General features: G+C 60.2%; 1 protein-coding gene across 4 annotated transcripts in view; it reads right to left on the bottom strand.

Annotated features, from left to right (window-relative positions):
• The window catches only part of PALM3 (paralemmin 3), a 28,472-nt gene extending 6,666 nt beyond the window's left edge, over positions 1 to 21,806 (bottom strand). The window contains exons 1-5 of one of the 4 annotated variants that reach the window (XM_043532790.1): positions 21,654 to 21,806; positions 7,375 to 7,426; positions 4,222 to 4,302; positions 3,032 to 3,153; positions 689 to 788 (exon numbers count right to left, since the gene is read on the bottom strand). In XM_043532790.1, the coding sequence (XP_043388725.1) occupies positions 689 to 788; positions 3,032 to 3,153; positions 4,222 to 4,302; positions 7,375 to 7,426; positions 21,654 to 21,781 (483 nt within the window). In that variant the 5' untranslated portion in view covers positions 21,782 to 21,806. Of the gene's footprint in view, positions 1 to 688; positions 789 to 3,031; positions 3,154 to 4,221; positions 4,303 to 7,374; positions 7,427 to 12,235; positions 12,632 to 21,653 lie in introns of those variants that run through there. The other 3 variants (XM_043532789.1, XM_043532788.1, XM_037887983.2) reach the window with 3 other exon arrangements.
• Between the last annotated feature and the right edge of the window lie 1,644 nt (positions 21,807 to 23,450).

Below are 23,450 nucleotides of genomic sequence, written 5' to 3' on the forward strand. Positions count from 1 at the left end.
CTGTTTTCCAGGGGTCAGTTTTGCTTCATCTGGGGTTGCTTTTGCAGCCCAAGAAGGAAGCGATCGATGCCCAAAGGAAACATAAGGAGAACCCAGGAGTCCTGAAAAGAGGCCAGAGGCTCAGACACAGAACTTGGGGGGAGGAATTTAGGCCATAAACCGTAGAGACAAGACAGCCCAGGCAGGGGAAGGGAGAGAACACGAGCCGCGCTGCAGGGGCAGACTGGGGAGGCTGAAAGCCCCCCCCAGCTTAGCTGGCCAGTGGCCTGTCTGGGGGTAATTAGAGGGATCTGACACCCCCGCCCCCCCGCGAGGGATGGGTAGCAGGGGTGGGCTGGGTGGGGGTTGGGAGTTCACAGCCGGGCTGTGCTATCTGCATAGCCACAGAGGGATGAAGCAATGGGGCCCATCCAGGCTGGTGTCCCACGGGCAGGCCCTCGCAATGGGCTAAACCCCCCCTATATCTTCAGGGGGACTGAACCCGTCCCATCCCCCACTGCCCTCTTACCTGCCCCATGTGCCCACCCAGGAGCTAATTGTTGGGAGCACGCAGGGGGAGGCTCCCCCCAGCTTGGGAACGGCGTGCGCCCCCCCCCTTGCCCCACAGCTCCCCCTCTTCCTGGGCTGTTGCAGCATGCGCTCCCCCCACCTCCTGCGCCCGCGGGTGCCACCTGCCCCACTGCATTACCTCACAGGTGCCCCCTGCTGGCTGCTTAGCATCTTCCAAGGCCTCCTGCGGCCTGCCGTGATGCTCCGGGTTATCCAGCTGCTGCATCTGGGCCTGGAGGCTGCAGAGAGAGGGAGAGAAAAGCTCCCAGGCTGGGTCCCTTTCCACAGGGACTGGGGCTGACCCTGCTCCCCGGCCACAACCAGGCTCCCAGGCAGGAAAGCAGAGAAGCCGAGCTCAAAATTCGGCCATGTAGAATTTTGCCCTGGCCCCTGCCTGTTGGGGGTACAACCCCACTGGCCTCTTACAATGTCCCAGGAGCAAAAACTAAAGCACGGGCCCCTGCAAGTCAGGACACCTGGGTTCTATCCCTGGCAAGATGTTTCCCTTCATTGTGCCTCACTTTCCCCTCCCATCCTTTATGTATTTAGCCTGTGAGCTCTCTGGGGCAGGGACTGTCCCTCGCTATGTCTGGGCAGCACCTGACGCAAGGGAACCCTGATCTATCTACACATAATAATACAGGTCTAAAGGGAAATCTCCTTTATATGGGAGCAGTATAGGGGCTAAACACATAGGTGAATAGTTCCGATTCCACGTGCCAGACTGAAGGGGTGTCTTCCTCCCTAGCATGTACGTTCACACGCACTCACCCCTGCCAGTTTCTTCCCATGTGCACGCCAGTTTCATTGGCTTTTCTAACCTGGCTGGTTGAAGTGGTGGGTTCCGTATAAATGGGCATTTTGAAATTATATCACGTTGCCAATAGCCTTCTTGTTCGTTACGTGTTCACGTGCTCGGGCAGTACGGTCCAGGGGTTGGAGCAAGGGGGACTGGGAGTCAGGACTCCTGGGTGCCCTGTCTCTGGTTTTGAGAGTCAGCTAAATCTCTGGTTGTGATTAGGTGTATTACGGTAACGCATAGGTGCCCCAGTCACAGACCACGACCGCACTGTGCTAGGGGCTGTAGAAACAGGACAAAAGGACAGTCCCTGCCCTCAGAGCTTCCGATCTCAGTCTGGGACAAGAGACACCAGCTGGTTACCGGCAGGCCAAGGAAACAGCACGGCAGGCCGTGCTGTCCGCTCACCAGCAGCCTGGCCTTTCTCAGGTTGGTTGCAGGCCTCCTGGCAAAGGGGAGAGATTTGCAGATGACTAACGAGGCGCGTGGTGGGGGTTTACGGGGAGCTGCTCCCAAGCAGGGAGAAAGCACCACGGGGCTGGTTTGCAAAGGGTCCAGGCAGGTGCTAGAGGCTGGGATCAGGGGCTGGTCGGAGACGGGAGTTGGCAGCTCAATAGTGAATGAGAGACGATTGGTCTGGTGGGGAGAGGCCGTGAAAGAGAAGACAAGCAGCTTATGTTCGACACGATGGATAAGGGGGAGCTGGGGGAGGGATGCCCTGGTCCGAGCAACTGTAAACCTAGAGGCTAGAGCGGGGGGACTGGGAGTCAGGATTCCTGGGTTCCATTCCTAGCTCTGCTCCTGCCTCACTCTGTGGCCTTGGGCAAGTCACTCTGTGCCTCAGTTTCCCCCTGCCTTGGCAAAGCGCTGTGAGATTGCTGGGTGAAAGCAGCTCTGATTGGGCAGAGAGATCTCAAAGGCCCCTTTAGACGGACGGACCCCGGGGAGGGGGTCCACCGTGGGCAGGGGTAAAAAGTTCAATGCGTGTGACTTGCTTGGCTGTGGTTTGTCTTGTCCCTCGTTCTGAGCGGTGATTTAATCCTGCGGAGCACTGCTCACTCGGCATTCAGTCACCTCCCTGCCCTGTGTCCTTTTGGTTCCCTCTGCGCTTTGCCTTTGTGACAGCTTCTGTGTTTCAGACTGTTTGTCTGCTTTGGAAATGTCCGATTCCTTGGCTGCGTTTTACGTGCAGGCATCTTCCGGTCCAGACAGGAGAGGGGAGCTCTTGGGTACGGGGTAGGGGGTGAAGTACGGAGGGCTCATGTCCCCCACCAAAAGTTTGGGGGCCAATCCCCAATTCCAAATCTGGCTGCTTCCACCTTGCTTCCCTAAAATCCCCAACACATCTTCCTTCCTGTCCCGAACTGCTGTGTGGCTGTTAAACAGCTGCACGCCTCACCCCAGAGATGGCTGCGTTTCAGCATGGAGCGAGCAATCCCCAGGCAGCTTGCTGGGTGGGAGTTAATCAGCGGCCCGGCCCTGCCCTACCCTGAGAGGTGGCTGCAGCTCAAGGCTGAATGAGTAATCCCCAGTGCTGCATTGCTGTGTGGCTGTTAAAGAGCTGCCAAGCCCCGCCCCAGAGGTGGCTGCATTTCAGTGCTGGGTGAAGCATGTAAAAGGGAAGAGGCCTGAGGGCTACAGCTGCAGATCTCCCCTGTGACGTACCCGCCGCCCTCCCCTTACCTGGACAGATCCTGCTCTAGCTCCTGGATGCGGGACTGTGCCTGCCAGAGCGGGGAGGTGGGGTCGTTCTCGGGGGGCAGGCACGACCCCTCCATCAGCCACTGGTCTCGCAGGGACTTCCTCTGGGGGAAGAGAGCAGAGCGTCCTCTATCAGCCTGCCCCTCCCGCCACGCCCTGGATCGAGGCCATGTGTACACAGTGACAGCCAGCCATGCACCCGTGCGGTCACGCAGCCACATGGCCGAGGACACGCCCCATGTGTTCTACCACCGCTCCTCACCCCCCCGCACACGTGTCCTTGCCATTGCTCCTGCTCCATGCACACGTGTGTCCAAATATACATACCTGTCTCCGGGGCCATACAGACAAGCGTACACCGACTGTCCCCGCTGCTACTCAGGCTTCGTGCACCGTGCTAGACCACGGATGCATATATGTGCACACGCATGGACATACAAATGCGCATGCACACACGCAGACAGCCACAGCCCCACACACGGGAACACACACCCGCCCGCACCCACACACATGCAGACAGCCACAGCCCCACACACGGGAACACCCACCCGCCCGCGCCCACACACGGGAACACCACCCGCCCGCGCCCACACACGCACGCCGCTTCGGTGGCCTCTGGCACTTCAGCACCTCCACCCTGCCCGAGGAGCCGGGCAGCAGGTGGCCTCTGAGGGAACCCCCCCGGAGCGGCTGGACCCCAAGGCGGGAAAAGTGGGGTGGCGGGAGCAGATTCCCTGCCTTGAGCAAAATGCACATGGCCCCTCCCCCCAGCCCTGCGAGGGGGACAGCAGCTCCCCCCAGCCCACATCAATGCTAAGGGGTTTGCCATGGGGCAGCTGGTAGCTGCCACCCTGGGGATGCTGGTGTGTGTCAGGGGGCTGCTGTGTCCCTGGGCAGGGAAGCCTGGCTGGAACCTACCACCTCCCAATCCCCCAGCAGCCAGCACCCCACGCTGGCAAGCCACAGGGACCCTGGCACCCCCTCTGCTGGGCCAACCCCCAGCAGACCCCCAGAAGACCGCACCCCCCAGCTCCCCTAACCCCCCCCCCCACGTCCCTTAACACCCTCCACAAAGCCCACCCTCACGAGACCCCCCCAGCTCCCCTAACCCCCGCCCCCATCCTCCAGCTGCCCCCAAGTCCCCCCGCTGTCCCCAGACCCGATCCCGGTACCTTGAGCTGCTGGGCGCGGAGTTTCTCCTCCTCCAGCTCCCGGCGCGTCCGGAGGATCCGCTCCTGCACCTTGCGCCGCCCCTGCAGCCGCGGAGCGACAAGAGCGAGGCTGGAGCCGCCGCCCTGCGGGGCCAGGCGCGGCGAGCCGCGGACAAAGGGCCCTGGGCGGGGGAGCCCACGTGCGCGGCCGGGGCTTTAACCCTCCCGCGGCCAGTGGGGACCCTGCGGAGCTGGCACGGGATAGACCCGGCCCAGGGCACCCGCCTGTCCCTGACACTGTTCAGCCATCTGCACACACGTGTTGTCCCTGACCCTGTTCCCCACCCGTGCACACGTGTCCCTGACACTATTCACCCATCTGCGCACACGTGTTGTCCCTGACCCTGTTCCCCATCCGTGCCCACGTGTCCCTGACACTATTCACCCATCTGCACACACGTGTTGTCCCTGACCCTGTTCCCCACCCGTGCCCACGTGTCCCTGACACTATTCACCCATCTGCGCACACGTGTTGTCCCTGACCCTGTTCCCCACCCGTGCCCACGTGTCCCTGACACTATTCACCCATCTGCGCACACGTGTTGTCCCTGACCCTGTTCCCCACCCGTGCACACGTGTCCCTGACACTATTCACCCCGTCTGCACACACGTGTTGTCCCTGACCCTGTTCCCCACCCGTGCACACGTGTCCCTGACACTATTCACCCATCTGCGCACACGTGTTGTCCCTGACCCTGTTCCCCACCCGTGCCCACGTGTCCCTGACACTATTCACCCATCTGCACACACGTGTTGTCCCTGACCCTGTTCCCCATCCGTGCCCACGTGTCCCTGACACTATTCACCCATCTGCGCACACGTGTTGTCCCTGACCCTGTTCCCCACCCATGCACACGTGTCCCTGACACTATTCACCCATCTGCGCACACGTGTTGTCCCTGACCCTGTTCCCCATCCGTGCCCACGTGTCCCTGACACTATTCACCCATCTGCGCACACGTGTTGTCCCTGACCCTGTTCCCCATCCGTGCCCACGTGTCCCTGACACTATTCACCCATCTGCGCACACGTGTTGTCCCTGACCCTGTTCCCCACCCGTGCACACGTGTCCCTGACACTATTCACCCATCTGCGCACACGTGTTGTCCCTGACCCTGTTCCCCACCCGTGCACATGTGTCCCTGACACTATTCACCCATCTGCGCACACGTGTTGTCCCTGACCCTGTTCCCCACCCGTGCCCACGTGTCCCTGACACTATTCACCCATCTGCGCACACGTGTTGTCCCTGACCCTGTTCCCCATCCGTGCCCACGTGTCCCTGACACCATTCACCCATCTGCGCACACGTGTTGTCCCTGACCCTGTTCCCCACCCATGCATGCACACGTGTCCCTGACACTATTCACCCATCTGCGCACACGTGTTGTTCCTGACCCTGTTCCCCACCCGTGCCCACGTGTCCCTGACACTATTCACCCATCTGCGCACACGTGTTGTCCCTGACCCTGTTCCCAACCCATGCACACGTGTCCCTGACACTAATTACCCATCTGCACACACGTGTTTGTCCCTGACCCTGTTCCCCACCCGTGCACACGTGTCCCTGACACTATTCACCCCGTCTGCACACACGTGTTGTCCCTGACCCTGTTCCCCACCCGTGCCCACATGTCCCTGACACTATTCACCCATCTGCACACACGTGTTTGTCCCTGACCCTGTTCCCCACCCGTGCACATGTGTCCCTGACACTATTCACCCATCTGCACACACGTGTTGTCCCTGACCCTGTTCCCCACCCGTGCCCACGTGTCCCTGACACTAGTCACCCATCTGTGCACATGTGTTGTCCCTGACACTATTCACCCATCTGCACGCACATGTGTGTCCCTGCTGCTGTTCACCCCACATGCACAAGTGTGTCCCTGACACTATTCACCCCGTGTGCACACACGTGTTGTCCCTGACCCTGTTCCCCACCAGGCACCTGCGTGTCCTTGCTCCTGTGCATTCCGAGTGCACCCGCATGTCCCTGACACTAGTCACCCATGGACATGCATGTTTTCCCTGACCCTGTTTGCCACCCGTGCACACGCGCCCTTGCCTCTGTTCATTCTCTGAGTGCGCGTGTGCCCCCCCTGCTTTCCATGCCCCTATGCCCATGTGTGTTCCAGTTGCCATTTGCCCTCGTGCACACGCATGTCTCTGTTGCTAGTCACTTCCGTGTGCACATGCCTCCACCTGCTGCATCACAACCTCTGTGCACACGTGTGTTCCTGACACTATTCACCCCATGTGCACAAGCCTGTGACAAATGCTGCTCACACCCACGTCCATGTCGTGTGGCCCCATGCATATCGCTACCCCCACATGCCTGCTGCTCGCCGGGTCACCTTGCTGCCCCCTCCCCTGGCCCGATCCCCCTTCTCCCCCATCCCCCTGTCCCGGGGTGCTGCGCCGGGGCTGGGCAGGCCTCCAGGTCCCTCTCTCAGCCTGAAAGGCCTGGACCGGAGAAAAGCTGCTTCTGGAGCCGCTGCCTGCTGAATAATTCATTTGTTAATGCCAGGCGGGGGCGGGGGCGGGGGGGCAAGACGAGGGGAGCCAGGGCTCAGGTTACTCCCCTGGCTGCTAAGAGCTTCCTGCCTCCAGGATTCAGCCCAGCCCATGGGCCTGCAGAGAGAGGAGGTCACTGCTGTGACGAACAGGCCAGTTCTCAGCTCCAGAAGGCCCAGAAACTGGGCTCGGTCCCCCTCCGCCCAGCACCTGTTGCCTGGACCTGGACGGCTGGACGGCTGGCTGTGGGGGGAGCTCGGGGCTAGTCCAGTGCCAGTCTCTCCCAGCAGGGGGTGCTGTGGGGAGCGGGGCAGGAGCTCCCGGCTACTCCACTCCACTCTCTGGCTCTTGGAGGCATATTTGCCCTTTGTCTAATTGGATTCCTCTGCCCCTGCACGACCTCTGCCACTGCCCCCGGAGGCACCAGCTTGGGCCTCTCGTGTGCCCTGGGCTGCTGACTCACTGGGATTCTCCCAGAGCGGGGCAAGCGGCTCCACTAGGGGAAGCCAAAGGACGGACGGCGGGGGGGCAGTGCCGGCCAGGGGCCCGAGGCCTGTCTCAGCTGGGGTCCCTGGGGGTGGGGAGGGGTCCACTCACCACGATGGCCTCCAGGCGCTGCGTGTACAGGGAGCTCTCGGTCATCTTCCCTCTGAAAGACAAACCAAGCCTGGGGACGTGGCCAAAGGTCGAGCGGCACCAGCTTTCTCCTCCGTTCCTGCCCCTTCTATCACTCCTTCACGTGCTCCTTTTCCTTCCCTTCTTTCCCTCCCTCTCCCATTCCCCCTCTCCGGGTCCCTTCCCCTCCTCCCGCCTGGCCGAGAAGCTGCGGCATTTGTGGGATTCAGCAGCAAGTCTGGACAGGACGGAAGGGGGCTTCAAACTTGCTCTCGGCCTCAGGTTCCCCTGCCAGAGAGCAAGAGCTGGGACCACGCCACATTTGCGGGCAGGGGGGGAGCTCCACTCCCCTCTGCACCCCCACAAGGCTTCACACCTGTTTTGAAAATCAGCTGGCACTTTTTCCCCCCAGCGCAACCCAAGTTACTAGGTTTGCAATCCCAGTCCCGGGCTTTCCCAGCAGGAGGTGCTGGCTTTGGGGGGGGAGGGGCGAGCTCCTGGCTACTTCGGTCCTGGCCTCTCCCAGCAGGGGGCACTGCAGCCAGCCTGCCATGCCGCACCCAGGCACTTCCTCTGCCCCTGCCCCAGAGGCCCCCATGGCCCCTGTGCCGTGCAGAGGAGCCCAGGGGAGTACCAGTGCTGGCAGAGCGGAGCCGGCATCTGGCTCATATGGGGGGCACTGGGAGGGGCTGGAGGGGACATCGCCAGGGGCAGATGGACCCCAGGCATTTGGGATGCTGGCAGGATCCTGGTCTTGGTACCCTGCTGGGCAAAAATTCCAGGGAAGGGGCTGGTGTGTGTATGGGGAGGGGTGGGGGGGATCTCTGCTCTGGGGAGGGGCCAGGTTTGGAAGAGGGTGTGGCAGAGGGGCCTTGCCCCATGCAGCTTGCCCTGTGGTGTGGGGGCACAGAGAGCAGGGGCCGAGCAGGGGAGGGGGCACATCAGCTACGGGCATCGGCTCTGGAGCTGCCCAAACCTCCCCCCATCTCTGTGCAGGAGGCAGGGGCTTGGGAGGGGATGGAGTGGGGACCCCGTCCTGCCCCCCTGCCCTGGGAGGTTTGGAGGAACAGGGTTTGGCAACAGGGGCTCTGGTTACTGAAGCTGGGCCAGAGCTCCCCTGGTGGGGGGGTCCCCTTCAGGTCCTAGCACGTTCAGCAATAGACTGGGCCCCCTTTTTGCTCCTCTCTGGGGGCCGAGTCACCTGGGGGGGGGTCACCTCCCCACCACCCGGCCCAGGCGCCTGGGGCTGCGGGGGGTGATAGACACGCAAACAAACACGGTGCGAAGGGCTGACAGTGTGAGGCCGGTAGGGCCTGGGAGGGGAAGGGAGTGGAGCCGCCAGCTCCTCCGGGCGTCCCCCCCAACACTCGCTGAGACGCAGCCGCACCGGGATACAGACAGACAGACGCTGAGACCCAGCGGACAGCGGGATCCGCGCTGGGGCACTCGCTGGCTCCGTGCCCGTGCCTGGGCGTCCGGCCACGCTGCAGAATTACACTTGCCAGACCCGGGTCTCACGGCCTCGCTAACGGGTCCACACTGTGCTCCGCCGACCTTCCGGCTCAGGTCTGCGGTTCGACCTGCATCCGCACTGCACAGTGACAGGGCTCTGCCCCGAGTCTCACCCTCCTGGCAGGGGCCACGGGCCCAAGTCCCGAGGGGTTCCTGACCCAAGTCAGACTGATTTGAGTGTGGACGGAAGAGGGATTGGGCTCAAACCTGAGTCGGAACTCGGGTTCATGGTGCAGCGTAGACATACCCACAGCCTGAGAGACACACACGCACTGCGAGAGACACGTAGACACACTGGGACCCCCACACACACAGGGGCCCAGATGCTGGCTGAGCGCCACTCTAGGAACCCCTGTCTACACTAGAAAGGGTTTGCCAGCAGAGCTAGACCAGAGCAGCCCTACGGGCAAACTCCCCCAGGGAAGGTAGAACGGCTGTATTCCAAAGCACAGCCACACGGTGCAGGGATCGCTCCCCCAGCACCGAAATACGGCTGCCTCTGGGGTGGGTTACGGCAGCTTCTATCAGCAAAAGAGCTGGTAGATTACACCAGTTCCCTGAGGGAAATAAGCTAGCCTGGCAGGACTTTGATACTGGTGTAACCTCGCCCCCTCCCTCCACCCCCACAGAAGGATGGCTCAGGGCAGGCATTGGCAGGGAGAGGTGTGGGGAAATGGTCATAGGGAAGGGGCGGGGGGGGGGACAGTATCCGATCAAAGCTGAGTCCCTTTGCCCCTGAGGTTACCTGAGGCCATCTTGTCCAGCCCCCGCCCTCCCACGCCAATCAGCAGCCAGGTTAATAATGGACGCTGGCAAACTGCAGGATCAGGGAAAGCGGATGCCAGGGAGCTGGGCTGGAGGGGGCCCAGGGCGGGAGGGGGCTGTGGACACGTCCCAGGAGGCAGGCACGGGGTCGGCATACAGCAGGGAGAAAGGGAGTGGAATGGGGCCATATCCCTCCTTCCACCTAACTCATCTCTTCCCCCACGCACGCTACGTTCCCCCCATGCATACACACTCCAATGCATACAGGGTCCATTTCTACATACAGGCTCCCCAGAGGTGGCTGCATGACAGTGCTGGGTGAGCCAGCCCTGTGTGGCATTGCTGTGTGCTTTTATGTAGCTGCCGGGTCCCACCCCAGAAGCAGCTGCATTTCAGTGCTGGGTGAGTGATCCCTGTACAAAATTCCTGAGTACCGTTTTACAGCTGGCATGCCGCACCCCAGAAGTGGCTGCATTGCACTGTTGCACAAAGCAATCTGTATCTATATAGAGAGATTCTTCAAGATGAGAATCCACAGAGACATTTAAGATCCGGGCCCTGGTTTATCCTTCCCTCTCCTTGTCTTTTTCTTTCTGGCTCCCTCTGTTTCTCCTTCATCCTGCCGTTTTATTTTAGTCCTCTCCACAGCTGCTAATCGAATTCAAACCCATTTGCTTTACTGACAGCCCCCAGCCACAGACCGGCTGCCAGGGCTGAGGTGGGAGCAAGGGAAGGGCCAGAGGGAGTGAAGTCCCTGTGTATTCAAGCAAATAGACCTAGCCACAGAGGCAGCGAGCCAGAGGCCCCCACACTCCAGCCAACAGGCTACCCTGGCTCCTGTCCTTGTTCCTATCCTAAGTGAATTCTCTGCTCGGTCAGCAGCATCAGAAGAGGCAAATCTCCTTCTGTTTCTACTCACTGTCCCCCTCTGCCAATGCTCTGCACTGTTACACAGCTGCCACGTCCCACCCCAGAGGTAGCTGCATGTTGGTGCTGGGTGAGCCATGCCTGCGTGGGGTTGCTGTGTGCTGTTACACAGCTGCTACGTCCCACCCCTGGAGGGACTTTCTCTTGGGGCTGAGGGCAGTCTGGGCTCCGAGGCCCATTTGCTGAACTGGACTGAGACCTGTCAAACTCACTACAGGCAGGGCCACCCAATTCCATCGTCCAGGTGACCGCCAGTGAGTGCAGCGGAGAGCCCAGGTGGGCTCCCTCCCCAGGGACATCAGTGGGAACCCTCTGTCCAAACAGCTCCACATGGCACTGCCTGGCACCCGTCCCCTTTGGAATTAAAGGTACAAAAGGTGCCGGGAGGCCGCCCAGCCTGGAGCCCTGAGCAAAGACCTGGGAGCCAGGACTCCTGGGTTCTATTCCCAGCTCACTAACGGTGATGCTAGGCAAGCCCCTTGGCCTTTCTGTGCCTCAGTTCCCCAGTCAGATAAATGGGGATCCCAATCCTTTCCACACCACAGGCTTAACAAGTGAGAGCGGAATCTTTGTGGTTATTTGCAGAGCCCTAAGGGCCGACGGCACTTTACCCCGGCCAGCTGTCAGCAAAGAGCCCAACCCAAGGGCTAGCCCTGACTAGCAGGGTGTCATTAGCCATCCCCAGCCCTGGCAGGGCTCCCGGGCACCCCAGACATCAAGGAGGGAGCGTCCCCCGAAACCTGTTCCACTCAACAGCCTGGTATGATGCTCTGGCAGTCAACCACTCCTCCCAGACGCTCCCCCGCAGGGCACTTAGCCAGGGCTCCAAGGCCTTCAGACTAATTACTTCTGATTTGCTCCTTCCTAGGGACAGCAGCTGAAGAGGGAAGATCCTGGAGTGGCTGTAACTTCTAATGAGTGTGCGTTGTAGGAGCCCTGGGCAGGGGATTGAACCAGAGATCGCCAGCGCCAGGAGCATGCGCTACTCCTTAGCTGGGGGTCCAGCAGCCGGGGACCCGGCCCAGGACCTGCAATGCCCTCCTCAGGGGCCCCAGGCGCAGTGTCATAAAGGGCTCCGCTGAGGCAGGGTCTGGAATTGCCCAGGTTTCGAGATCGTCTGCGTCCCTCTCTGAGCACAGCATCCTTCCCCTGCGCCGCCCGGCAACCTCCCCGGGGGGCGCCGAGCGAGGGAGCGGTGCCTGCAGCAAAGCAGGGCTGAGCGGAGAGAGGAGAAGGAGTTTGCCAGCCGGACCCCCTCGATGGGCAGCTCAGCCCTGTGCACCTTGTCTTTGAGGTGCACACGGCTGCCCCCCAGGCACGCGCTCAGGTTCCATGGCCCGCTTGGCACTTTGGCCTCTCTGCCTGGTTAACTCCTACTCGTTGTTCTGTCAACACGGGGACCTGGCCTGAGACCCGACCAGCCAATTTCCCCCAACGAGGGGCCGGGCGCTTCGGTCTGGCCCTGGGCTGCATTTGAACTGGCGGCCTTGAGGTCAAAGCCCAGGAGGGAGCCTGGGGAGGGATCGGTCCCTATCCCCCGAGGCCACGCACCCTTCTCTCTCCCTCTGCGGCTCCCTTGTCCCCTAGTCCCCAGCTCACAGGCGCCCGCGATAGTCGGTCCCTCCCATCCTCCACTTACCGCTGCTACCGTTGCTGCTGACTCTACCGGAGGGGGGGGACGGACGGTGGGGCGGGGGCTGGGTGAGGCTTGCAGACCCCTGGTGGCGTCCCCTCCCCCCTCCAGCTGGGGGGCACTGCTCGGCAGGACTGCCGCCACTCCGCCGTCCGGCTCGCCAAGTCAACGGCAGGACATCATCAAATCTCTCCCTCCGCCTCACGCTGGCACTGAGCTCCCTGCCTGCGAGCTGCCTTCCCCGGCGCGGCTTTGGGGGGTGGCTCGGGAGAGCTGGTTAGGCCGGTTTGGGCTCAGGCGAAAGGTGCAGCCAGGGAGCGCTGGGCAAGGGAGGTGGATTTCCCAGAGGTACTGGAGCGGTTCCGGGTCTGGACGCCCTTGAGAGAGCTCTGCCGCTCCCCCCATCCCGGCCCCTGCCCGCGTTCCTGGGTATGATCTGGAGACGCTATCAGCTGTCTGGCTGAATTATTTACCAGCATTCCTGGGCTGCCTTGTTCAGCCACCTGTCTGCTCTCACACACGTGCGTGTCCGGTGGGAGTGCAGATCCCAGGCCCGGCTGGAAGGAGGCACTGGGCTCTCCATCTCCCTCTGAGTAGGACCCTCCAGCCAACCTGCTGGGGGACCCTGCTATCACCCCCAGCAGCCAGGAACAGCTGGCACAAGGGGCCGGCTTGGCATCCCTGTCCCTCGAGGGCCCTGCGGCAGGCGCCATAGCTAGGCACCACTGCATCGGAGGGCATTCCACCCTCTGTACCCGGGCCCAACAGACAGCACCTGGCGCGGGATGATGGGAAAGGAGCCCGGAGCGGGTGAAGCACAGGGGGCAACGAAGCAAGCTACACAAAGACACATGCTGGTCCCCGGCGGTGCTAAGCCAGGCAGCGAGGTGGCGGGCGCAGTGCGTGTGCGGAGACACGGTCTCTTGAATGGGGCTTGGGCGGGGCGGGTCCGTAAAGCTGTAACAAGTAAACACTGGGGGCTTTCAATGGTCGGCAAAGGGAGGCCAGCTGGGCCTGGCCGTCGCACCGCGGCAGGCCATGGTTTCCGCAGCTGCTCTGTGGCGGGGCGTCGGCAGCCAGTGGAGAACGCCCCTGGCGGGCGTGGGGGTTGTGCAGCTTTCTCCAGCCCCAGCAGGCGGGGGTCCTGCATGCACCATAGCTCAGAGATCCTGCCGCATGCACCCCAGTGCAGCCCCCCCAAATTTGGGCTAACCCCCCAGACTCCATCGCATTGCCCAGCTAGGCCAGCCTCCCCCCGTGTCCCGCACCTTTGGGGTGCATGGTGCCAGTGGCTTTGTGAACGCCTTGATGCCTGGCTGCCTGCCTCTGCTGGACAGTGTGGAAGGCGTCCCCCGGCCGCAGCTCTGGCCCCCAGCATCGTGGGGTCCGTGTGGCAGAAGGGACATTTCCCCGAGTTTGCGTCAGGTGATTTTCCATTGAACGGAGGAACGTCTGGGCTGGGTCAGACCAATGGGCCTGTCACAGGGCGGCCTGGCCCTGTAATGGGAAATGGGGCTCGTCGACTGGAAAGGGAACGTGGGATTAAGCCAGGCCACTGGGGTCAGCAGGGGAGAAGCCTGGGGAAAAGGAACCTCAGCAAAGGGCTGGGAGGGGAAAGTGCTGAGACCCCCAAGGCCCTTGTGGCAGACTGTGGGGTTCAAGGGGGCAGCGGAGGCTGCAGAGGGGGGTTTCCTGCTGAGCTGTCTGAGGCAGAGAGGAGACAAACCAGGGGCGGGGAAGGAGCGACGGCTGGACAAAGGGCTCCAGGCCCGGGCAGAAGATGCGGTTTGTGGGGTGGGGGAGGAGGCATAGGCACCAACTCTGCACCCACCGGCGTCTCCCCGCCCCAGCTCACCTCCGCCTCCTCCCCGGAGCGCACCTTCCCAGCTTCTCCCTCTATCTCCCAGCCCTTGCCGCTGCGAAACAGCTGTTTTGCGGCGGCAAGCGCTGGGAGGGAGGGGGGAACGTGGCGCTCTCCGGGAAGAGGCGGGACTGGGGCGGGGATCTGGGGAAGGGGTCCAATAGAGGCAGAGAGGGGGTAGAGTTGGGGTGGGGACTTTGGGGAAAGGGTTGGAATGGGGGTGGGAGGGGGCGGGGCAGGGGTGGAAAGGGGGCAGGGCCGGGGGTGGGGTGGGGGGGTTGAGCACGCACCGGCGCTGGCAAAAGTTGGCGCCTATGGGAGGAGGGTGGTTTCGAACCCCTCCCCGTGCTGGAGTGCTAGCCGCGGGAGAAAGCCCTGGTGGGCTAGTTCTGGGAGTCTCCCAGGGAAGCTGAGGCTGGAGCTGCTGTGGCGCCTCCCCTGGCTATGAGAGGGTAGTGACTCTGCTACAGGGCCCATCTAGGCTGGGACCCCCCCACCCCCCAACCCCTCAGGTCACCCCACTGGAGAATACAGGGGCAGGAAATACAGTTGTCTGCTGCCCAGGAAGGCTGAGCTGCTCACGACACTGTGTCCAGAACACTGAACTAGGAACCGTCTTGCAGGTCGGCTGCCATGTCGGGCTAGGAGGGGGTGGAGGGAACGCTGTAGCATCACAGCTGCCCCCTCCCACCCCCTAAGCATCACAGCTCCTCTCCCAAACATGGGGCTTGGGGAGCGGGACCCATCTGGCTTCAGGGCCCCTTGCCACACACTGCGTCCTAGCCGCCAGCCAGCCAATGTCAGGGGGCTCTGGATGGGTCTCTCAGAGCAATGCTTAGAGGTACAGAGAGACACCCATGTACCTGTTGTGACGAAGTGGGACTGTTCTTAATGTTTCCTCTGAATAGTGTGGGGGTGCCTCAGTTTCCCCTAGGCAGTCCTTGAGTGTCTGGGTGGTGGGGTAAGGGTGTATGATCATTGCAGAGCCCTAGAGGGCACGTGTGTGCAGGGGTCTGGACACAGAGAATGGCCGACACCCTGTTTCCTGGCAACTGATGGCCTGGCCCTTCCCCCCTGCAAGGTGAGAGCTAAAGGGTTGGAGAACAAAGGAATCCAATGACCTCCTGGCCCGGGAAAGGGTCAAAGCCCAGAGGAGGGGGGGCTGGAGGGAGTTTCAGTTTGGGGCTGGCTGGGACATGGAGTGAAGTGCAGACGTGGTTGTCCAGCTCACTGCCCCCCAAAATGGACCCGTCTGAGAGGTCCTGTTCTCTGCACCTACAAGCTCTGTGTTAGACCATGTTCCTGTCGTCTAATAAACCTTCTGTTTTACTGGCTGGCTGAGAGTCAAGTCTGACTGCGAAGTTGGGGTGCAGGACCCTCTGGCTTCCCCAGGAGCCCCGCCTGGGTGGACTCGCTGTGGGAAGCGCATGGAGGGGCGGGGGATGCTGAATGCTCCGAGGTCAGACCCAGGAAGGTGGAAGTTGTGTGAGCTGTGTGTCCTGAAGACAGGCTGCTCATAGGAAGGCGACTGCCCCAGAGTCCTGACTGGCTTCATGGGGAGCAGTTCCAGAGCATCACCCGGGGCCTCCGTGACAACTGGTGGTAGCGGTGGGATCTACTGCACCCCGTGGACGGCGCTTCCTGCAGTAAGTGACTGGGGAGCAGTAAAACGAAGGGGGATTGACGGGGACCAGGCGTGCTGAAGATTCAGAGAGAGACGGTTTCAGGGGGCGGTTAACCCCTAGGAGTGTGTGACCAGAGAGAAGGACTTTTGCAGTAACAGGGTCCCCTGGGAGATTGCAGCGAGTGGTCCCAGGGGCAGAGGAGTCTGCAGCTTGACCCTGGCAAAGAGGTGGTGACCTCGAGAAGGGCTGGCACACTAGGGGTTCTCCCTGGAGACCGTGGGGAGCTGAGAGCACACGGGCCTGTGAGTCCACAACAACTTGGGAAGAGTGGAGTGACGGCCTGTCACCGTCTCCTTAAGAAGGACATTGTAACCCTGTGCAGAAAGAGAGGGTTGAGCATTGGAAAGTTCATCAAAGCACAGTTAATCGTGCAGCTGGAGGAGGATGACCGCTCTAAGGAACAGATTCCTGACCCCAAATGGGGCGATAGCAGGATCTGGGAGCAGCTGGAGTGGGAGCCAGGCATCGCCAAGACTCCTGTCCCCGACCAGACGAGGGTCTTCACGATCGGATCGGAGACGGACGGGATTGGAGCTCAGTCTGAGAGAGCAAGAGGACTGTGAGAGACAGCGAGAGCCCGAGAAAGAGCTGCAGAAGCAGCAGCATGAACTGGCGGTGGGGGAGCGGAGAGGCATAGGGGACCTCCCCGGGGTGAGTGGGGATAGACCCCGGGGGGCCAGTTCCGCAGGGAACCTCGAGAGTAAATTGCTGCCCCTGGTTAAGGAGCGGGGGGATGTGGATGCCCACCTCACTGCCTTTAAGCAGGCTGGAGATTTGAACCAGGGGGACCCTGCGGAAAAGCCCCGGTGTCTAGCTCCCTTGCTGGGTCCCAAGGCCGTAGACTCCATCAGCCAGATGGGTGGGGAGGTGGATGGGCTCCCACTCCTGGTCCCAACCTATATGTCTGTGTGGAGTTTCCTGGGGCCAGGCCCCTCGGACCCCCAGGGGGAGCGGAAGGTGATGGTCAATGGGGAGACATTCCTGGGGTGGCGAGATCCTGGGACAGGGAGAACTGTTGCCAGGCCCCGGGTGGTGCAGCCTTAGATGCTGAGGGGCTGTGTGAGGGTCCCAGGGATGAAGCCCCTCGCCCTCCCTATGGCCCAGATCCCTGTTCAGACCCAGGAGGGGTCAGGCGGGCTGGTTGTTGGGGTTCTCCAGGACACCAGCTGCGAGACCCTGTTGTGGGGTGACTGTGTCTCTTTGGGACAGGATCCAGGCCCTGCTCCTGTAACTCCCAAGGGTTTGAATTTGAATCCAGGGAACCAATCGGCAGACAGGGAAATGGTCAGTGAAAATGCAGATGACCTGGCTGGCAGCAGGGAGGAGCTGCTAGGGCCAGGCTACCTGCCTGCCTGTAACCAGACCCCTGGGGCTCCCCGCCCCCCTGCACACTGGATAGGGGGCTCACTCTGGCTCTGATGCAGTGAGGAAAGCAGCGAGCTCGCTGCCTGGGACAGCAAGGGCAGCGCTGAGCACAGTGGGAGCTGAGACCCCAGCTGAGTGCAGGGAGACACAGGCAGGGCAGGGGAGCTGTTGGGAGTGGCAAGGTGCTGGGTAAGGAAAGTCTGGATGAGCCTAGGCAGCCTTGTGAGCTGATGGCTGTGTCTAGTCAGCAGGGTGGGAAGGCGAGGAGAGTGGAAGATGAGTGTCCCTGGACCTTGCCTGTTAGCTGGGTGGAGAAGTGGGACAGTGAAGGAAACGTGCCTGTGTCTGTCAGGGGTATTGACTTGCCTATGGAGGGAGCTACCCTGATCTCCAAGCAGTTGTCTGTGACCAGCCTTGTGTGCTGGGACAAGGGGAATGAGATCCCAAGCTGTGTGTCTGGGAAAGGAGAAAGTGTGTCAGGCTCTTCTTTGTCTGTGGAGCAGACAGAAGGGGCCTTTCAGCCTGTGACGGTTGAGGGTCGTGCAGTTGTCTCAGAGTTGGTTCTGGATTCAGCTAATGCTCAGGAAGGGAAGGGTCCTAAGTTTGTGTCTGCTCGGGAGAATGGCCCTGTAACTAGGTCACATCCAGTTGTGTCTATGTAAAATCCGCGAGACCAGACAATTCTGGTGCTTGTATTTTGCCTGTTGCTAGTGTGTTGTTGGGAAAGGCTGTAGCAACTCTGACTAATCAGGGTGAGATCCTAGCCAGGGCACAAGGAGAGCATGAAGGTGATGTGATTGTGTTATCTACTGAGGGTGTGGAAACCTGTAGCAAGAAGGAAAAGATTCCTGAACTTGTGTGTGGCAAAGGGAAGGAGAATGCTTCTGACCTTTTATCTAGGAAGTCTGTCAGTTTGCCTGAAAGGGGATTGTGTAGGAATCCGCTGGATGGGCCAGAGGTAATTCTGGATGTAAGGGAGACCCAGAAAGAGTCTGTTGTTGCTCAGGAAAGTGTTCCTCTCGAGCAAGCCCTCGTTAAAGAGGGTAAGAGCAGAATTTCTGTGAGGGGTGAATTGTTGCATAGAAAAACCCTAGGGAAAGGAATCCTCCTGGAGTCTTTGCAAGCAGTTTACTGCAACTGAAGGGTGTGAAAGTGATTTAATCAAGAAAGTTTCAGTTCCTAACAGCCAGAAATTTTCTGTTGTGAATGGATCCACTGACTTCCCTGTTGAAAGATCCAGCGTGGATAGCTTTGAGAAGGTCTCAGATGAAGTGAAAGCTGTTAAGAAAGTTAAACAGTCGATAACCAAGTGGCTGTGTTTGGCCAGCTTGTTGGGGAGAAGACCCAATCCCAGTTTGACCCCCTGGGGTTTTGGGGGTGGCCAAAGGGCACGGGCCGCATAAACCTTCCCACATGCGGCCTGCGAGTGCTATCGACCACCCCCGACCTAAGGGAGGGCGTGAAACTGGAAGGACCTGGTGTAACTCCTACCAAGGAATGGGAGAGATGCTGGGGCATCCATGGGAACACTGGTGGCTTCGAACTTCCCCAGGTCACTGGCTAAAGTGACCCCACTCAGTTCGATCTCAAAGTGGGGAGAGATGTGACGAAGTGGGACTGTTCTTAATGTTTCCTCTGAATAGTGTGGGGGCGCCTCAGTTTCCCCTATACAGTTCTTGAGTGTCTGGGTGGTGGGATAAGGGTGTATGATCATTGCAGAGCCCATAGAGGGCAGGTATGTCCAGGAGTCTGGACACAGAGAATGGCCAACACCCTGTTTCCTGGCAACTGATGGCCTGGGCCCTTCCCCCCTGCAAGGTGAGAGCTAAAGGGTTGGAGAACAAAGGGATCAGGTGACCTCCTGGCCCGGGAAAGGGACAAAGCCGAGAGGAGGAGGGGCTGGAGGGAGTTTCAGTCTGGGGCTAGCTGGGACATGGAGTGAAGTGCAGACGTGGTTGTCCAGCTCACTGCCCCCCAGAATGGACCCAGCTGAGGGGTCCTGTTCCCTGCACCTACAAGCTCTGTGTTAGACCATGTTCCTGTCGTCTAATAAACCTTCTGTTTTACTGGCTGGCTGAGAGTCACGTCTGACTGCGGAGTTGGGGGGCAGGACCCTCTGGCTTCCCCAGGACTCCGCCTGAGTGGACTCGCTGTGGGAAGCGCACGGAGGGGCAGAGGATGCTGAATGCTCCGAGGTCAGACCCAGGAAGGTGGAAGCCGGGTGAGCTGTGTGTCCTGGAGACAGGCTGCTCACAGAAAGGCAACTGCCCCAGAGTCCTGCCTGGCTTCATGGGGAGCAGTTCCAGAGCATCGCCCAGGGACTCCGTGACACCTGTATACACACACACACACACACACGTCTCTCCCAACGTGTGCCGGTCCTCATCCAGGGCACTAACTGCCCTGCTAGCAACTCTTGGGGTGGCTGGGGGGGAGACGGGACGATCGCTGAACGAACTCGCACGGAAAAACAACACCCTATCACCCGTGGGCGGACACGTCCCACAGCGCGATCACTCCATTGCTCCCCTCTCAGTCCTCATCCTGCCACGAAACCTGCCCCACCCCAGCAAAAGACACGCCCGGGAGCTTAAATTCAGAACTTTGCTAGACGCTAAAAATCAGGGACTGAGCAGAGACCCTGGATTTACGGCTTAGTGCAACAATCTGCAACCCACTAAACCAGCGGCTCTCAACCTTCCCAGAGGCCTGTGCCCCTTGCAGGAGTCGGATTGGTCTCACGTACCCCAGGTTTCACCTCACTCAAAAACTACTTGCTCATACAATCGGACATAAAAATACCAGAGTGTCGCAGCCCACGATTACTGAACAAATGCTGACTTCCTCATTCTTACCGTATCATTATAAAACAAATCGATCGGAATGGAAATATTGCATTTACATTTCTGCGTATGGTCTATAGAGCGGTAGAAACAAGTCATTGTCGGGGATTTTAGTGTGTACTGACTGGGCTAGTGCTTGTTATGTCACCTGCTGTAAAACGAGGCAAATCTCTAGATCAGCTGATGGACCCCTGGCAGGCCCGTGGGATCCCCTGGTTGAGAACCGCTGCACTAAACCCCATAAGCTGGGCCTGGACGACAGGGGATGGATCACTCACTAATTGCCCTGTTCTGTTCATTCCCTCTGGGGCACCTGGCATTGGCCACTGTCTGAAGACAGGGCACTGGGCTCGACGGACTGTTGCTCTGGCCCAGTTTGGCCCTTCTTATCTTCACAAAACTCCCCCCCACCCCGCTCCCTTTCCCCCCTAGGACTAGAGAGCTGTTAATGGCCAATCACCTTGAATGATCCCTTGGAATGTGTTGTTCCAGAGGAGTCTGTATCCGCAGAAAGAACAGGAGGACTTGTGGCACCTTAGAAACTAACCAGTTTATTTGAGCAGAAGCTTTCGTGAGCTACAGCATCCGATGCATCCGATGAAGTGAGCTGTAGCTCCCGAAAGCTTCTGCTCAAATACATTGGTTAGTCTCTAAGGTGCCTCAAGTCCTCCTGTTCTTTCTTGGAATGTGTGGGACCCACTTCTGCTAAACAAGCTGTTCCACTTTCTCTGAGCTGCCATGCTCTGAGCTGGAGAAGAGCTCGGTGACGGCTTGTGTCCCTCCCCGAAGGTATTTATCTCACCCACCTTGTGTGTCTAATAGCCTGGAACCAACTACTCCCCACCTACGCACACTTTCGCCCTGCTGCCACTAGGTGGTGCCCAATTAGACTTTTGCTCCCCGCCTTCAGAAAAACCTCCAGTGTGTTTTCATTCAGCCAGGCGGACGCTGGACGCCTGGGTCCTTTTCTGCCCATCTGCACTGGGAAGTGGTGGGGCCCGAGCGCACAGGGGCCATGGTCCTAATGAACCGGGCACCGGACTCAGCTTCCCTCTAAGACAAGGCCAGGCCCAGGATCAGCCCCGGAGCCCACTTCCCCGACGCTTGTGACAATGCCACTCCCTCGCGCCTCTTTCCTTGGCAGGGCAGGGAGCAAATGCAAAGCGGCTCAAAGGAAATGCTCCTTCATGCCCTCTGCAAGGAGCCTGTGGAACTCCCTCCCACGGGACGGTGTGGGGCTGGAGAATCCAACAGGGGTTGGAAGTTTACACTGCTAAGGAGAAGGCCCAGAAGTAGAGCAGTTTGTGCTAACAAAGAGATTTGAAAGAGTTAAAAATACCATGTGCTTCGGGGGTTTAAGGCAGGGGTGTGAGGAGGAGACCTTGATGGGGGCAGATTATCCCATGCCTGCCTGCTTCCGGGGGACACACACCTATCCCTGAAGAACCTGGCTTTGACTAAGCCGGGGAGGATGCTAAGCTTGGCTCTGTGTGTGGGCATTCCCGTGTGCCCGGAGACTGAGCCACTCAGAGCTGAAAGCTCAGAGACCCCTAAAACCCGCCTGGATGCTTTCACCTTCAGCCCTGCAGTGCCTGGGTTCTGGTCCCAGCTCCGGGAGGGGGCTGGGGGCTGTTTGTTAGAGACAGGGGGAGGCCTAGGAGCCAGGATACCTGGGTTCTATTCCCCGCTTTGACTCTCCCGTGCTCCAGCTGACCTTGGGCTGCCTCCCCATCCTGTTGTTGCTCCCCTTCCCCGCGGTGATTGCGATCTCTCGTGGCTGGCATGGGCAGGCTAGCATGTCCCATGCCCCCCAAGGCCCTGCGTGCCGATCCTGTTTGCTCCGGCCCTGGCGATTTCGACACCCACAAAATGAGAGGCGACCGTGCAGATCCCAAACCCTGGGGCTGTGCCAGTGACTGTGCCAGGCCCTGCCCGTCCCCCCTCCCTCCTTCGGCTCAGCAGCTGGATCCGGTCCCTGCCAGGCAGCCGAGAGGGGTTGTGCAAAGCCTTTGAGCCTGATCTGAATTAGCCGAGTCCTTGAGTGTCCTCTAATCCTGTGTAAACAGCTGGGGGGGGAGTACTTAGCACTGATGACCCCACCACCACCACTCCACCCTGGCCTGGCTGCTGTGCCAGGCTAGACTCCAGCTCCAATCCCTCCCCCCACACCTGGATCACATGCCCAGCTGGGTACACACCTGCCCAAAGTCAGCAGCAAGGTGACTGGAGCCAGGAGGTGCCTTCCCTGGGGCCGGGAGGTGGGAGCACAGCTGGGGAAACAGGGATGTTAAAAGGGAGGGGATATGTCGACAATCTGCCTTAGAGGGCTCACAGTTTGGCCTGGATGTGGATCATGGCTCCCAGTATTCCAAAGGGCTCACCCCATATTCCCTGGGGGACCCCAAAGTTAGCCACTCCCCTTTTATGCTCTCCCCCCCACTTAGTGGGATCCCTGACAAACCTCTCCCCGACCCCCACCATTTCCATTCCCAGCAGTGACCTTTCCATTTTTCTCTTAGGGGGCAATGGGGGAACCCATCAACCTGGGTGGGTTTGGGGTCTCTATCTCCCCCGCTGGCTGAGATGCAGCATCCTTGTTTGACTGGCATGGGTGACCCAGTCCCATCCCGTAACAGTAATGGCCAGAGGCCTCTAACCAAGAGCAAAACCTCCATTGTGATGCCAGGGCGCTGCCCAGACCCCACCCGAAATCAGGGCCCTGTTGTGCCGGGCGCTGCCCAGACCCCAACTGAGATCAGGGCCCCGTCGTGCTGGGCGCTGCCCAGACCCCAGCCAAGATCAGGGCTCCGTTGCGCTGGGCCCTGGCCAGACCCCAGCCGAGATCAGGGCCCCATCGCGCTGGGCACTGCCCAGACCCAGACCGAGATCAGGGCCCCGTCACGCCGGGCACTGCCCAGGCATTCAATGAGAACTGGTGCTGCAGAGCTAACAATCCAAACTGACATGGCGGATGAAGGCAGGATTGTTCTCCCCACAGTAAAGATGGGGAAACTGAGGCCCAGAGCGGAGATGTGACATACCCCATGTCACGCAGAACTGGAAATAGAACCCAGGTATCCTGCATCCCAGCTGAGCTCCATAACCACAGAATGAACCATCCGCCTTCACCAGGCAGTCCCCCTCCCAGAGCAGCCTTTGCCTCTGTGTGCCATCCATGGGTCAAGAACCCCATACCGCAGTCATCTCCCAACCGCGGAGGCGTCTCCCTGTGCCTGGGTGACGGGGAGGGTGACTGGAAAGCTGCCCCAGGAGTGAGAGCTTGTGACTCCCCTGCCCCCCAGGCTGAGACCAGACAACTTGGTACATGTAACCCACACTCAGAACTACACAGCCAGGTGAGCCGAGGGGTGACACCCGCCCCCCGGGGACCAGCAGCGGCATTTGCAGAGGGGGGCAGCTACTCAGAGGTCTTCCTAGAAGTGTTGAGAATGAAGGGAACTCCTGGC

The sequence above is a fragment of the Chelonia mydas genome, chromosome 20, assembly GCF_015237465.2.
Source record: "Chelonia mydas isolate rCheMyd1 chromosome 20, rCheMyd1.pri.v2, whole genome shotgun sequence".
Taxonomy (NCBI): domain Eukaryota; kingdom Metazoa; phylum Chordata; order Testudines; family Cheloniidae; genus Chelonia; species Chelonia mydas.